Consider the following 12,147-nt stretch of genomic DNA (forward strand, 5'->3'; position numbering starts at 1 on the left):
AAAGAATCATCTTGCGCTATTTTAAAAACACCATTGACCAAGATGTAAAAAAGGCCTGCAACATTAGAGGCATACGCAAAATGCTACAAGTGTGATATGCGACCACTCTCAAATTAGACCGCGACATCAATCAACAAAAAAGACCCCAACCTGAAGGCCCTCCTAGGAGAGCTGTGGCCAGATGACCACTGACCAGATCTGTTGAAACTGCTCCCACCTGACTCACCAGAATAATAAAGTGTTATCGTTGTGGCCAGGATGGCCATAGAGCAGCCTACTGTTTGGCCCCTGCACCTGTTCCACAAGATCCACAGCCAAGGTCTAATACAACCGCCAGGGGTTGAAAAATTCTACGGAAGCCTCCAGACACTAGCCGCTTTGCTAGACATGCTGTAGAAGGTCCTCTCCACATAGAAGGAAGTAACGTACTTCCAATCCAAGACACCCTCCCCAGAGAAGCCAATGAAGAAGACAACTCTATGGTTAGTGCACCCACTCCACCTTTTACTGTCAAAATGAAGTTAGTGGTGCCTGACACAGGGGAGGCAGGGGAATTAGAAGCTGTAACAGAACTGGGTACTCTAGATGCCTTATTGGCCTCCCCATCATTAAACAATTGGGTATAAAACCAAAAACCCTAAAACACCCAATCAGATTTGAGCAAGTGGATGGGACCTTAATTGGAGGGATCCCGACCACCCAAATGACAGAGTTAATCAAACTGGAGATGGGTAATCACTGCAAATTCATACGTTTTATAGTGGCTCCAAGGATGTCAGAATCTCTCATATTGGGTGGGACTTGCTTGGCTAGATAAATGGGCCCCTACCATCAAGTGGGAGGATGGATACCAAAAAATTATAATTGGGGTGGGCCAATTGCCCCCTCTTCCCCCCACTAAGAAACTACCACCCAACATGGGTACAAAAACTGAAGCAGCAGCCACCGCCTTGGACCTTCTTCCAGCTACTCCCCAAGTCCCCAAACAATACAGAGACTTGGCTGAGACATTCAGTGAAGAGGAATGCAATGTTTTACCTCCCCATAGAGCCACTGACTGTGCCATAGAGCTAGAACCTGGGACAAAACTGCCAAACCCAAAGATGTATTCCATGACACCAGCTGAAATGACTGAATTGAGGAAATACATCGATAACAATTTGGACAGAGGTTTTATTGAACCTGCCAAATCTAGGTCGGCCGCCCCAGTGCTGTTCAAAGAAAAGAAAGATGGCGGCTTGATATTATGTGTTGATTTTAGGGGCGTGAACGCCATGTGTGTCAAAAACATGAACCCTCTCCCCCTCACGAAGGACTTATTAAACCACCTGTCAAAAGGCAGGGTCTTCACCAAGCTAGATCTGAGAGAATCTTACTACCGAGTCTGCATAAAAGAGGGAGACGAATGGAAAACTGCCTTCAACTGCCTTTTGGGTAGTTTCCAATTCCGAGTCATGCCTTTTGGACTCCAAGGGCCCCCCACAATATTTGTGCAACTCATCAATGAAGTGTTACATCCGCACCTGTACCAGGGGGTCCTCGTCTACCTGAGTGACATCCTTATATTCAGCAAAACCATCGAGGAACATGTCAAATTGGTCAGACAAGTGCTGAAAAAACTTTTAGCTGCCAAGTTATATGTAAAACTGTCAAAATACGTATTCCACAAGGAGTTGTTGGATTACATAGGATACCGAATATCCAACCAGGGAATTGAGATGGACTCTGGAAAAGTGAAAGCTGTGCTGGACTGGCAACCCCTGAAAACATGAAAGCAACTTCAAAGCTTTTTGGGTTTTGACAATTTCTATAAGCAATTCATTCCTTCTTTTGCCGAGGTCACCTTCCCTTTGACAGAGTTATTAAAACCAGGGCCTTCTCCCACAAAACCGAAGCCCAGTCAACCCCTTGCTTGGACAATGGACTTTCAGAAAGCTTTTGAAACCTTAAAACACCTCTTTGCATCTGAGCCCATTCTCCATCACCCAGACCTGACCAGACCTTTCATAGTCCAAGCTGATGCTAGTGATGTGACTGTCATGGCCATTCTTCTCCAAAATGACTCTCAGAACCAGCTAATGCCTTGATCCAACTAAGATGGCAGACTAAAGATTCACCCTGACTGCCAAAATCAGGAAAGGGAGGGCTAAACTACGAACCTTCCCTTAATTAATGAAAATGTTCCACTGTTCCTCACCGTGAAAGTCTTCAGGTTCTCATGTTTATGTTCATTCTCTGGATCCCCAGGTGGGCAAAGTTGCTTGTGGACCCACTTGCAAAGGTACCAGCATGACTTGGGGCTAGGGATAATATTAAAAGGAGGTGGTAGTGTGCCTCCTTCATCAAAGTAACTCATCCAGAGCTTTGTGCGTGCAAACTTCCATTCTATATCTGCATGGTCCTGGATAGGAAGAGATGGGAAAGAGAAGAACAAGAGATAAGTCATTTTTGGCTACCACAATTTGCCATGAAGAACATCTGTATCCTACAAACAATTTTAGATCAGAGGCCATATTAAGGGGAAAGTAGCAGTAGTAATAGTGCTTAGACTTATATATAGGTAGTCCTCAAATTACAACCATAATTGAGCCCAAAATTTATGTTGCTTAGTGAAACATTTTTTAAGTGAGTCTTGCCCTATTTTATGACTTTTCTTGCCACATTTGTTTAGTGAACCATTGCAGTTGTTAAATTAGTAATATGGTTGTTAAGTGAACCAATACTCGAATACAGCTCATCAGTCTGGAACCCACATTACGTATCTGATATTAGCACAGTTGACGAAGTCCAGAAATATTTCACATGAAGAGTTCTCCACTCCTCTACTCATTGTAGAATACTTTATGCCACCAGACTTGAAATTCTAGACCTAGAAAACCTTGAATTATGCTGTCTTCAGTTTGATCTAAGTATGGTATATAAAATCATACATTGCAATGACTTACCTGTCAATGAATACTTCAGCTTCAACCATAATAACACAAGAGCACACAATAGATACAAACTCAAGGTTAACCGCACCAAACTTGATTGCAGGAAATACGACTTCAGCAACAGAGTGGTCAATGTCTGGAATACTCTACCTGACTCTCTGGTTTCTTCCTCAAACCCCAAAAACTTTAACCTTAGACTGTCTACTATTGTCCTCAACCCTTTCCTAAGAGGTCTGGAGGGGGCCTGCATAAGCGCACCAACATGCCTACTGTCCCTGTCCTATTGTTTCTTTTATTTTTCTTATATGTACCCATTTCATGTATTCATAACTATGTATATACTTATACCTATTATCTTGTAAGCGATTGACAAATCAAAATAAATAAATAAAAAATAAATAAATAAATTGACTTTGGAGATACTACAGTGGTCATAAGTGTGAAAAATGGTCATAAGTCATTTTTTTCAATGCTGTTGTAACTTTGAATGGTTACTAAGTGAAATGTACTGATTCATAGTGCTTTACAAGCCCTCTCTAAGTGGTTTACAGAGTCAGCATATTGCCCCCAACAATCTGACTCTTCGTTTTACTGATGTCAGAAGGATGGAAGGCTGAGTCAATCTTGAGCCAGTTGGAATCGAACTCCTGGCAGTGAGAAGAATTAGCCTGCAATATTGCATTCTGACCACTGCGCCACCACAGCTCTTAAGTAGGTATAATGGTTGGATAGTGTTGAGGTAATTCCCTGTTAGGAAAATGAGCGCATACAGGGAGACGTATTTGAGAGTAGTGTTTGAATAATACACATACAGAACATAGATACACTGTACAGTAAATGTAGGTTTTTACTTCCAGAAAGGTTTAAGCAAAGTTCAGAATAGGCAGTCCAAAGTCATTCACAGTTAAATCAATCAGTTTTTTCAATCCAGGGATAATCCAAATATCAAAGTCCAGTGTCAAAAAACAGTTCAGTAACAGACTTACATTAAATCCAGTAATATCAGTCAATTAGGAAAAATGAGGGAACAGCAATACATTCCAACAGAAGGAAACAGAGATACACTCTCTTCTGAGACTCAGACTAAAACAAACCAGGTTTCTGGCTCCATCTTATAGCCGTTTGAGAAACCACACCTAATTACAATTTTGCATTTTCTTAAAGATACAGTTTTAAAATGTTTATCCTGCTTTATATATTTCTAACCCAAATACCTTTTAGGTGACTTATATTCCTAACAGATAGCATGAAAACTGTTTACTGTTTCTGGAACAGAGGTAAGCATACATATCCCTAATACCAAGATTTTTTTTTTAGTACCATTCAGGTGGATTACAAAGTATAGTATGACATTACTTCACACTAAGGGATGATCCTCAACTAAAGATGGGCTTGAATTTAGATCTCTCCATTTCTAGTCAGGGATTTTAATTGCTGTGTTGCCCTGACCCTTTAATTTCCCCTCATTTCTCAGAGCCTCTGTTTCAGTTCACACCGTCTTAAGAATCCCACTACCCTGAACAGTATAAGGAAGATCTTCACAGGGTTTTTGAAGCTATCCATTCTCTCCTGTCCCAGCAGGCAGAACAGCTGGAGCCCCATTCCATTCACAGCTAGAGCCATTCCTCAGGTGCTGTTTGATCCTCAAGGCCATGGGATTCTCTGCCTGATAGAACAGAATTTCTATCTGTATTTATCTGAGTTTCTATCTATCTATTTCTATCTGGATAAAGAAAGCCAACTCTAAAGAAAAGGATACTAAGGATTTTTTATGTTCACAATTTTCCAATTGTCTGGCAGATGCTGCAGCTATTCTGAAGAATTCTGAAGACTCTTTCTCAGCCCAACCTACCTCAAAGGGCTGTTATTTTGGGGGAAATAGGAGACAGAGAAATATTTATAATTATACATTATATATACAATTAGTCCTCGAATTACAACAGTTAATTTAGTGACTGTTCAAAATTACAGCAGCACTGAAAAAACTGATTTGTGATAGTTTTTCACACTTACAACTGTTGTAGTGTCCCCATGGTGACATGATCAAAATTCAGATGCTCGGCAACTGGTTCAAAATATTTATAATGGTTGCAGTGTCCTGGGGTCATGTGATCACCTTTTGTGACCTTTTAACAAGCAAAGTCAATGGGGAATCCAGTTTCACTTAGCAACTATGTGACTAACTTAACAAATACAATGATTTACTTAACAATTATGGCAACAAAAGTCGTAAAATGGGGCAAAACTCTCTTAACCAATGTTTCACTTAGCAGCATAAATTTTGGGCTCAATTATGGTTGTAACTCGAGAACTACCTGTATAATATTTCTGTATCACCCTTATGACATACCCTGATCAAATCCACATATGTAGATAAAAGACCATGTTACAAGGGATTTTTGAGTTGTGACTGCACATGAAATCTGTTGTTTTAATATAAGAATCCTGATAGCTTGTTCATCTAATGCGTAGTCCAAGAATGCACTCCTTAGAGGAAAAAAGAAAGTTGAAAATACTTGGAATCGTAAAAATAAAAATGGCTGCTGAGGCTTTGCTATTTTGACAGTCTGGATATTATGCATTAGCTAATTAAAGCCTATATTCCTTTGTGCTCAGCAAATTCTGAGGTTATGCATGAAACAGCTTTCATCTCTTAAACCCCATGAAAGACAGAATGACAAGTAAAATATGGGGTATTTCAAAATTTTCTGAAGTGAAGAAAGCAAGGTTTCTATTTGGTTTTAATCTTCTTTTTTTAAAAATGCCCGTTTATGCAAAGACACTCTTCACTTTCATTTGTGGAAATCCAGTTCAGTTGCAGCCTTGCTGAAAAAGTAGAAAAAGAAAGCTGAGAACTCTGGGTGATCCATACTTTGTAGAGTGTCATTTTCCAGAAACAACTGTTAAATAGGGGAAACAATTAACAATTGTTAAATAGGGGAAAATTATGGAATATTCCATGTAGAAACTGAATGTGAATTAATCCAGACATTCTTCAAGTTAAAGTGGAATGAACATATGAGATCCAGGAGATGTTCTCCAAACAACTAAGGAAAGAATAGAAATTTCTTCCTTTTCCAGTTGCAACCATCAAGAGTCTTTTCAGATGCACAGGCTAGCACTAGCACCAGCACTTAGACTTATGTACATTTCACAGTACTTTACAGTCCTCTTTAAGTGATTTACAGAGTCAGCCTCTTTCCCGCAACATTCTAGGTCCTAATTTTACTGACTTCAGAAGGATAGAAGGCTGATTCAACCTTGAGCCGATCAGGATCATATTGCTGGCAGTGAGCTGAATAAGCCTGCAATACTGCATTCTAACCTCTATGTCACCACAATCTTCCAAAGGAAGATTGTAAGATGGTAAGGAAGATGGTAAGAAGCAATGAAACTGTTACCAAACCCTGAGCTGGCCTTCATCCTTAATTCAGACCCGACAAGCAAAAATTACGTTAGCCCTGGCTGCTGAGTCAAGTACAGGTAGTCCTTGACTTACAAAAGTTCATTTAATGACCATTCATAGTTACAACAGCACTGGAAGAAGTAACATGGCTCTTCTATTTTGGGGGAGAAGGCAAAAAGAGTATACAGAGATATACAGTAAATAGTCCAATTTCGATAGTACATTTTTGTTCCTCCTTATACCATTTAATCATTCCATATGAAAAGATGGCAGCTAATTTGTTTTATGGAATGTTCTTGTCTTCAGAAATGAAGTTGCTGGCCAAATTTGGCAAGTCCCATTAATTCTTCCGGCCCTAAATTATTACATTGCTGATAAGCTTCATTAGTAATAGTAGATGTAGATTATGTCAGTTATAAATTATTTTTAGCTTTTCTTTTAGCAGTTGGCTACCTTCCCAGGCAGTATTTTTAATGATGCATGTCCAATTTGGTGTAGAAATAGGTGGGGGAGGAGTAAAAAGAAAAAAGGGTTACAGAAAATGTGCATCTTACTCTGTGTAGTTAATTCAGTAGACAGGCTAAGATAAATCTTGCTTGTTGGGTCTGAATTAAGGATGAAGGCCAGCCATTGCTTTGGCTCCTTTGCAAGCCTGTGTATCTGAAAAGACTTGGTGGTTGCAACTGAAAACGGGAGACATTGCTATTCTTTCCTTAATTGTTGGAGAGCATCATCTGGTCTCATTCCATTTTAACTTGAATGACGTCTGGATTAATTCTCATTCAGGTCCGGCATGGAATATTCCAGAATGTTCCTTTATTTAATACATAAATACTGGATAATGCTGGTTCCATAAGAAAGCCAGTTCAATGTAGTGGTGAAGGCACCAGGCTAGAAACCAGGAAACCACAAGTTTAAGTCCCATCTTTGCCAAGAAAACCATCTGAGTGACTTTGGGTCAGTCATTCTATCTTAACCCATGCCATCATGCAGGGTTTTGTGGGGAAAATAGGAGGAAGAAGGAGCTTTAGAAATGCTCACCGCCTTAATCTATTTACAAAGAAAAATAATAATAGTGACATATAAATTAAACAAATGAATAAATTATCGCTTCCTGACTGGTTTTGATATATTACTGCTTAATTCCCCGATATGTTAATGCTATATGCTAATGCTACCATCTCTCCTTTGACATTCTTTTTTAAAAAAATATCTTTTGTATCTTCTATATGTTACACACTCACAGAGCATTTACAGCGGTATATTATATAAGGTTGTGGTAAACCCATCACATTTTTACATTCTTCTTCATGAACGTGGCCCATTCTCCTATGTTGGTCTATGATTATAACAGATGCCTTTGACTTGATTAATTCTACTAATCTGTAGAGGCTCAGGAGCATGTTTATAAAAATGCCAGTTTTTTAAAGCAGTGTTTAATCATGGGGGGGCAAAATCAAAGCCACAGGAGAGCTGAAGTTCCCAAATCCATTAAGCACATCTGGAAAGTTGCTTAGGGCTCCACCAGATGAATGGAGCCCAAAGTCATGATCAGGGGTGTCTAACCTTGACAACTTTAAGACTTGTGAATTCAGCTCCTAGAATGGCTGGCTGATGAATTCCTGGAGATGAAGTCCACAAGTCTTAAAGTTGCCAAGGTTGGACATCCCTGACTTAGATATTTGAGAAAAAACAGCAAGGATTTGCTGCTTGTCCCTATAGTCAGAATCACTAAGTAAACCAGAGAGCAAATCAACTTCACAAGATGGCCAAAGTTACTTTTATTGAGAGTAGCTTTAATTACAAAATCTTGCAAGTCTGACTGAGGTGAACCTTCTCTCCCTAGCTGAATGAATCAGGACAATGTTTGACCAAGTCACTTCTGAATATGATGTTGTTCTCAGTTCATTAAGAAACATTTCAGCCCCTGAAAGTCTTGCATACTTCCATTGAGGCCATCTTCTCTACTCCTTATGCTATTCATTTGCTAGCCATCTAGACTCAGTCAATACCCACAACTCAGTAGAAGGAAACAAGATGTGCGGAGTGAGGCAATGTCTCTTCTCTCTCTCCCAAGGAACCAGTGGGACAAGTCCACCCACTATTCACTAGCCCTTGGCAAAAAAGTAGCATTTAGTCCTTCCTTCTGGCATCCCTTGCTCTCATTTTTCAACCTTTGGGTGAAGAAGCAGACAGCAGCAGAAGGATCAATTAGGAAGGATAAGGAAGGATGCTGGGCAAAGAGGACCACTGGAAGAAACGCTCCTGAACACTCCATCCATGAAGGTTTGAAGGTTTTCTTTACATTTTCTTGTGAATTACTTTATCCACACTTTCTGAGGATATTCAAATAGTCCCCAGCTTACAACCATTCATTTAGTGACTCATTGAGGTTACAATGGCACTTACAACTGGACCTCACACTTACAACTGCCAGAGCATCCCCAAAGTCACATACTTCAAATTCTGGTGCTTGGCAATAAGCATGTATTTGTAATAGTTGCAGCATCCTGAAGACACGTGATCATCATTGTGACCTTCCCAGCCAATTTATGACAAGCAAGGTCAATGGAGAAGCTGGATTCCTTTAACAACTGCATGATTCACTTAACAACTGCAGCAATTCACCTAACAACCATAGCGAAACTGGATATGATTTAGTGAATGCTCACTTACCTTGCTTAGCAGCAGAAATTCTGGTGTCAATTGTGTTTGCAAGTAGAGGAACTGAACTACATCTACCCTTTTTCTGAAGTTTGCTAAGCTATACCTCCTAGAATGCATGTGGGTCAATATAAAAGAAAAATGTCTTACAGAGGAAAAGAGATTACTACATTAAAGCAAATCCCGAAAAGAGTACATGAACAGCAGAGATTTCTTAGCAGCCCAACTGAACAAGAATAACATACTATTTAGATGGATAACACCAGAGGGAAAGTTGGTAATGTGGCAAGGGGAAAAAATCAAGATAGATACTTTAGAGAAAGCGCAAGACTTCTACAACCAACTGATAGGCACAGAAGAAACAGGCAGTAGTAGAGAAGAACAAGAATCAGCTAGCCAAAAAGATCAACAATTGGAAAGGAAAGAAAAAGAACAGGAAGGAGAGAGAAGAAAAAGAACCCCAGGAAGAAAGAAGAGCAAGAACAAGAGCACAAACAGAGGCAAGGAACAATAGGAACTAGCGAGTGGCAGCAAAGAAGAGGAATGGAAAGTAATTTGAAAATACTATTTGTAAACATAAATCGACTTAATTTTTCAATTAAATGAAACCAAACTTTTAAGAAACTGGCAAAACAAAAAATGGACATAGTGTGCCTACAAGAGGTACACATTAGAACACAATATGAAAAATACTTACAATATAAAAAATTAGGAAAACTCTATGTGGCCCTCGCAGAAGAAAAAAAAAGAGGAATTGCAGTTTATGAAAGAGAAGGAATACAAGCAGAGGTATTATATGCAGACTTAGTAGGTAGAACATTAATGTTAGAAGTGTCTTGGGAACAGAGGAAATTATTATTAATCGTACTATATGCACCCAACAATCAATAAGAAAATTACTATAAACACATTCATGAAAAAAATTTACAATTAGGTAAAGAAAATATTTGTATGCTAGACTAATGCAGTCATGTATACGAAAAGGGATTATCACAGTACTCATAAAAAGAAAAAGAAAAAAAACACCCTTCCCAAAACATTCTTTAATATGGCAGAAGAGCAAAATTTAACAGACATTTGGAGAGCACATAACCCAAAAGAAAAGTGGTTCACCTTTTATTCTATTCCCCACAAATTGTGGTTGAGAATCGACATGGCCTGGACAAGCAAAACTTGAGATAGAATCAGTAGAAATAGCACCAAATGTGTGAGCAAATCACAACCCAATAATAATAACATGGAAAGGTCAACAGAAACAAAGAGGGAGATGGACATTGGACCCACAAATTCTGAGAGAAAAGGGATACTTAGAAAAAGTTAAAAAGGAAATGGAAATATTCTTTGAAATAAATACAAAAGAAGATACATCCTTACAGAATTTGTGGGACACAACGAAAGCCTATCTGTTCTGTCTCCCCTTCCCTTTCCCCCCAAAAATAAGGGATTATACACACACACAAACACAGACAGGCAAGCTGGCTCGAACTTCGCAGAGCTAATTCTTTGGAACTGATAATATTCTTGGCATTCCACTACGTCCTGCCTGCCAAGTCTGAGCTGGCAGCAATTATAAATTAAAGTCTTACTCACAGAGATAAATGGTTCTTTTACTTCATAAAAATCACAAGGTAGTCCACAAAACAATTGTTCATGAAGAAAATCTGAAGTAAGGTAAACTTTGTCCCGTACAAAGTTTAAGGAGAAAGCACACCTACTTTTATCCCCTGTGGGGTGTGGCTCAGTGACTCATCTCACTCTCTGACCCTCCCATGCCTCCTACGTTGCTGCTCACATTTCTCCCTATGACGCTGCTTAGGGTTGAGCCAATATTCCTCTTCACTCCCTGTCAGGGGCTGCTCTGATATGCCTTCCTCCTGATTCATCTCAGGCTGTTCCTCTCGGTTGTCTGATGGAACCTGAGGCATTACCAGGGAGGAAGGTCCTGGGGAGGAAGGCATTACCAGAGAGGAACATCCTGGGGAGGAAGGCATTCCCAGTTCCTCCCCCTCATCTTCCAGGTCCTCTTCCTCTGACAGCATAGCTCGGGAATCGGGGCCACAACACCTATATAAGAGGATTAACAATAGCATATAATGCTAAAAGGAAAAAAGAGAAAGAGAAAGAAAACAATGAACTACAGAAGGAGAGTAGAATCTTGGAAATACATGTACAAGTAACATCAGGAAATGATCAACTCATAGGCAAATATAGATTAGCTAAGCACAGATTGAATGTACTAGAACAGGAAAAAAATTTAAGGGCTTTGAAAATGGCAAAACAGAATTATTTTGAAAATATTAACAAGCTGGGAAGGTGGCTTATCTGTAGATTAAGGAAGGAAAAAGGAAAAAAAGATGGATTCAGCAGTTACAAGATAAGGAGGGAAAAGTACAAAACAATACAGGAAAAAAAAAGAAATAGCATTGGAATTTTTTTAGGGAACTTTATAGGCAAGAAGAAATTAGGAATGAGAAAATAAAACATTATTTAGAGGAAGAAAATATCCCAGCCTTAACAGAAGAAGAAAGTAAAAGGTTGAATGGAGAGATTACCAAAGAGGAATTAAGAGAGGCAATTCAAAAACAAAAAAGTAATAAAAACCCCAGAGCGGATGGCTTACCAGGAGAAGTATACAAAAATGTAGGAGAATTATTTGACCCAATACTCTTAGAAATTTATAACAATGTATTAGCAGCGGCAAGGCTACCAATGTCGTGGAGAGAAGTGTACATTACACTAATACCAAAGGAGGGTGAAGATGCCACACAGATTAAGAATTACAGACCAATCTCTTTACTGAATACTGATTATAAAATATTTATGAGTATAATGGCTGAAAGAATGAAAAAAAAAAGAGTAATAAGATACACCCTGACCAAAATGGTTTCCTACCATCAAGACAAATAAAAAACAACACAAGGACTGTAATAGATGTATTGCAGTATTATGAGGCTCACCCTGAAAAACAAATTGCATTAATTTTTTAGATGCCCAAAAAGCGTTTGATAAAGTAAATTGGCAATTCATTATTCATCAGGCAAAGAAGATGAAATTTGGGGATAGATTCGAAAAAAATGATAGAGTCAACATATTCAAAACAAAATGCCTGTATAATAATCAATGGAGAAGCTACAAATTCATTTA

At 39.0% G+C, this 12,147-nt stretch overlaps 1 protein-coding gene across 2 annotated transcripts in view; it reads right to left on the reverse strand.

Moving 5' to 3' along the window:
• TRPC5 (transient receptor potential cation channel subfamily C member 5) overlaps positions 1-12,147 on the reverse strand; it is a 271,919-nt gene that overhangs the window by 11,584 nt on the left and 248,188 nt on the right. For both annotated transcript variants that reach the window (XM_087940859.1, XM_026703135.2), the window contains one exon: positions 2,198-2,401. In XM_087940859.1, the coding sequence (XP_087796985.1) occupies positions 2,198-2,401 (204 nt within the window). The remainder of the gene's footprint in view (positions 1-2,197; positions 2,402-12,147) is intronic.

Source organism: Pseudonaja textilis, chromosome 12 (genome assembly GCF_049901715.1).
Source record: "Pseudonaja textilis isolate UNSWEBS1 chromosome 12, rPseTex1.2, whole genome shotgun sequence".
Classification (NCBI taxonomy): domain Eukaryota; kingdom Metazoa; phylum Chordata; class Lepidosauria; order Squamata; family Elapidae; genus Pseudonaja; species Pseudonaja textilis.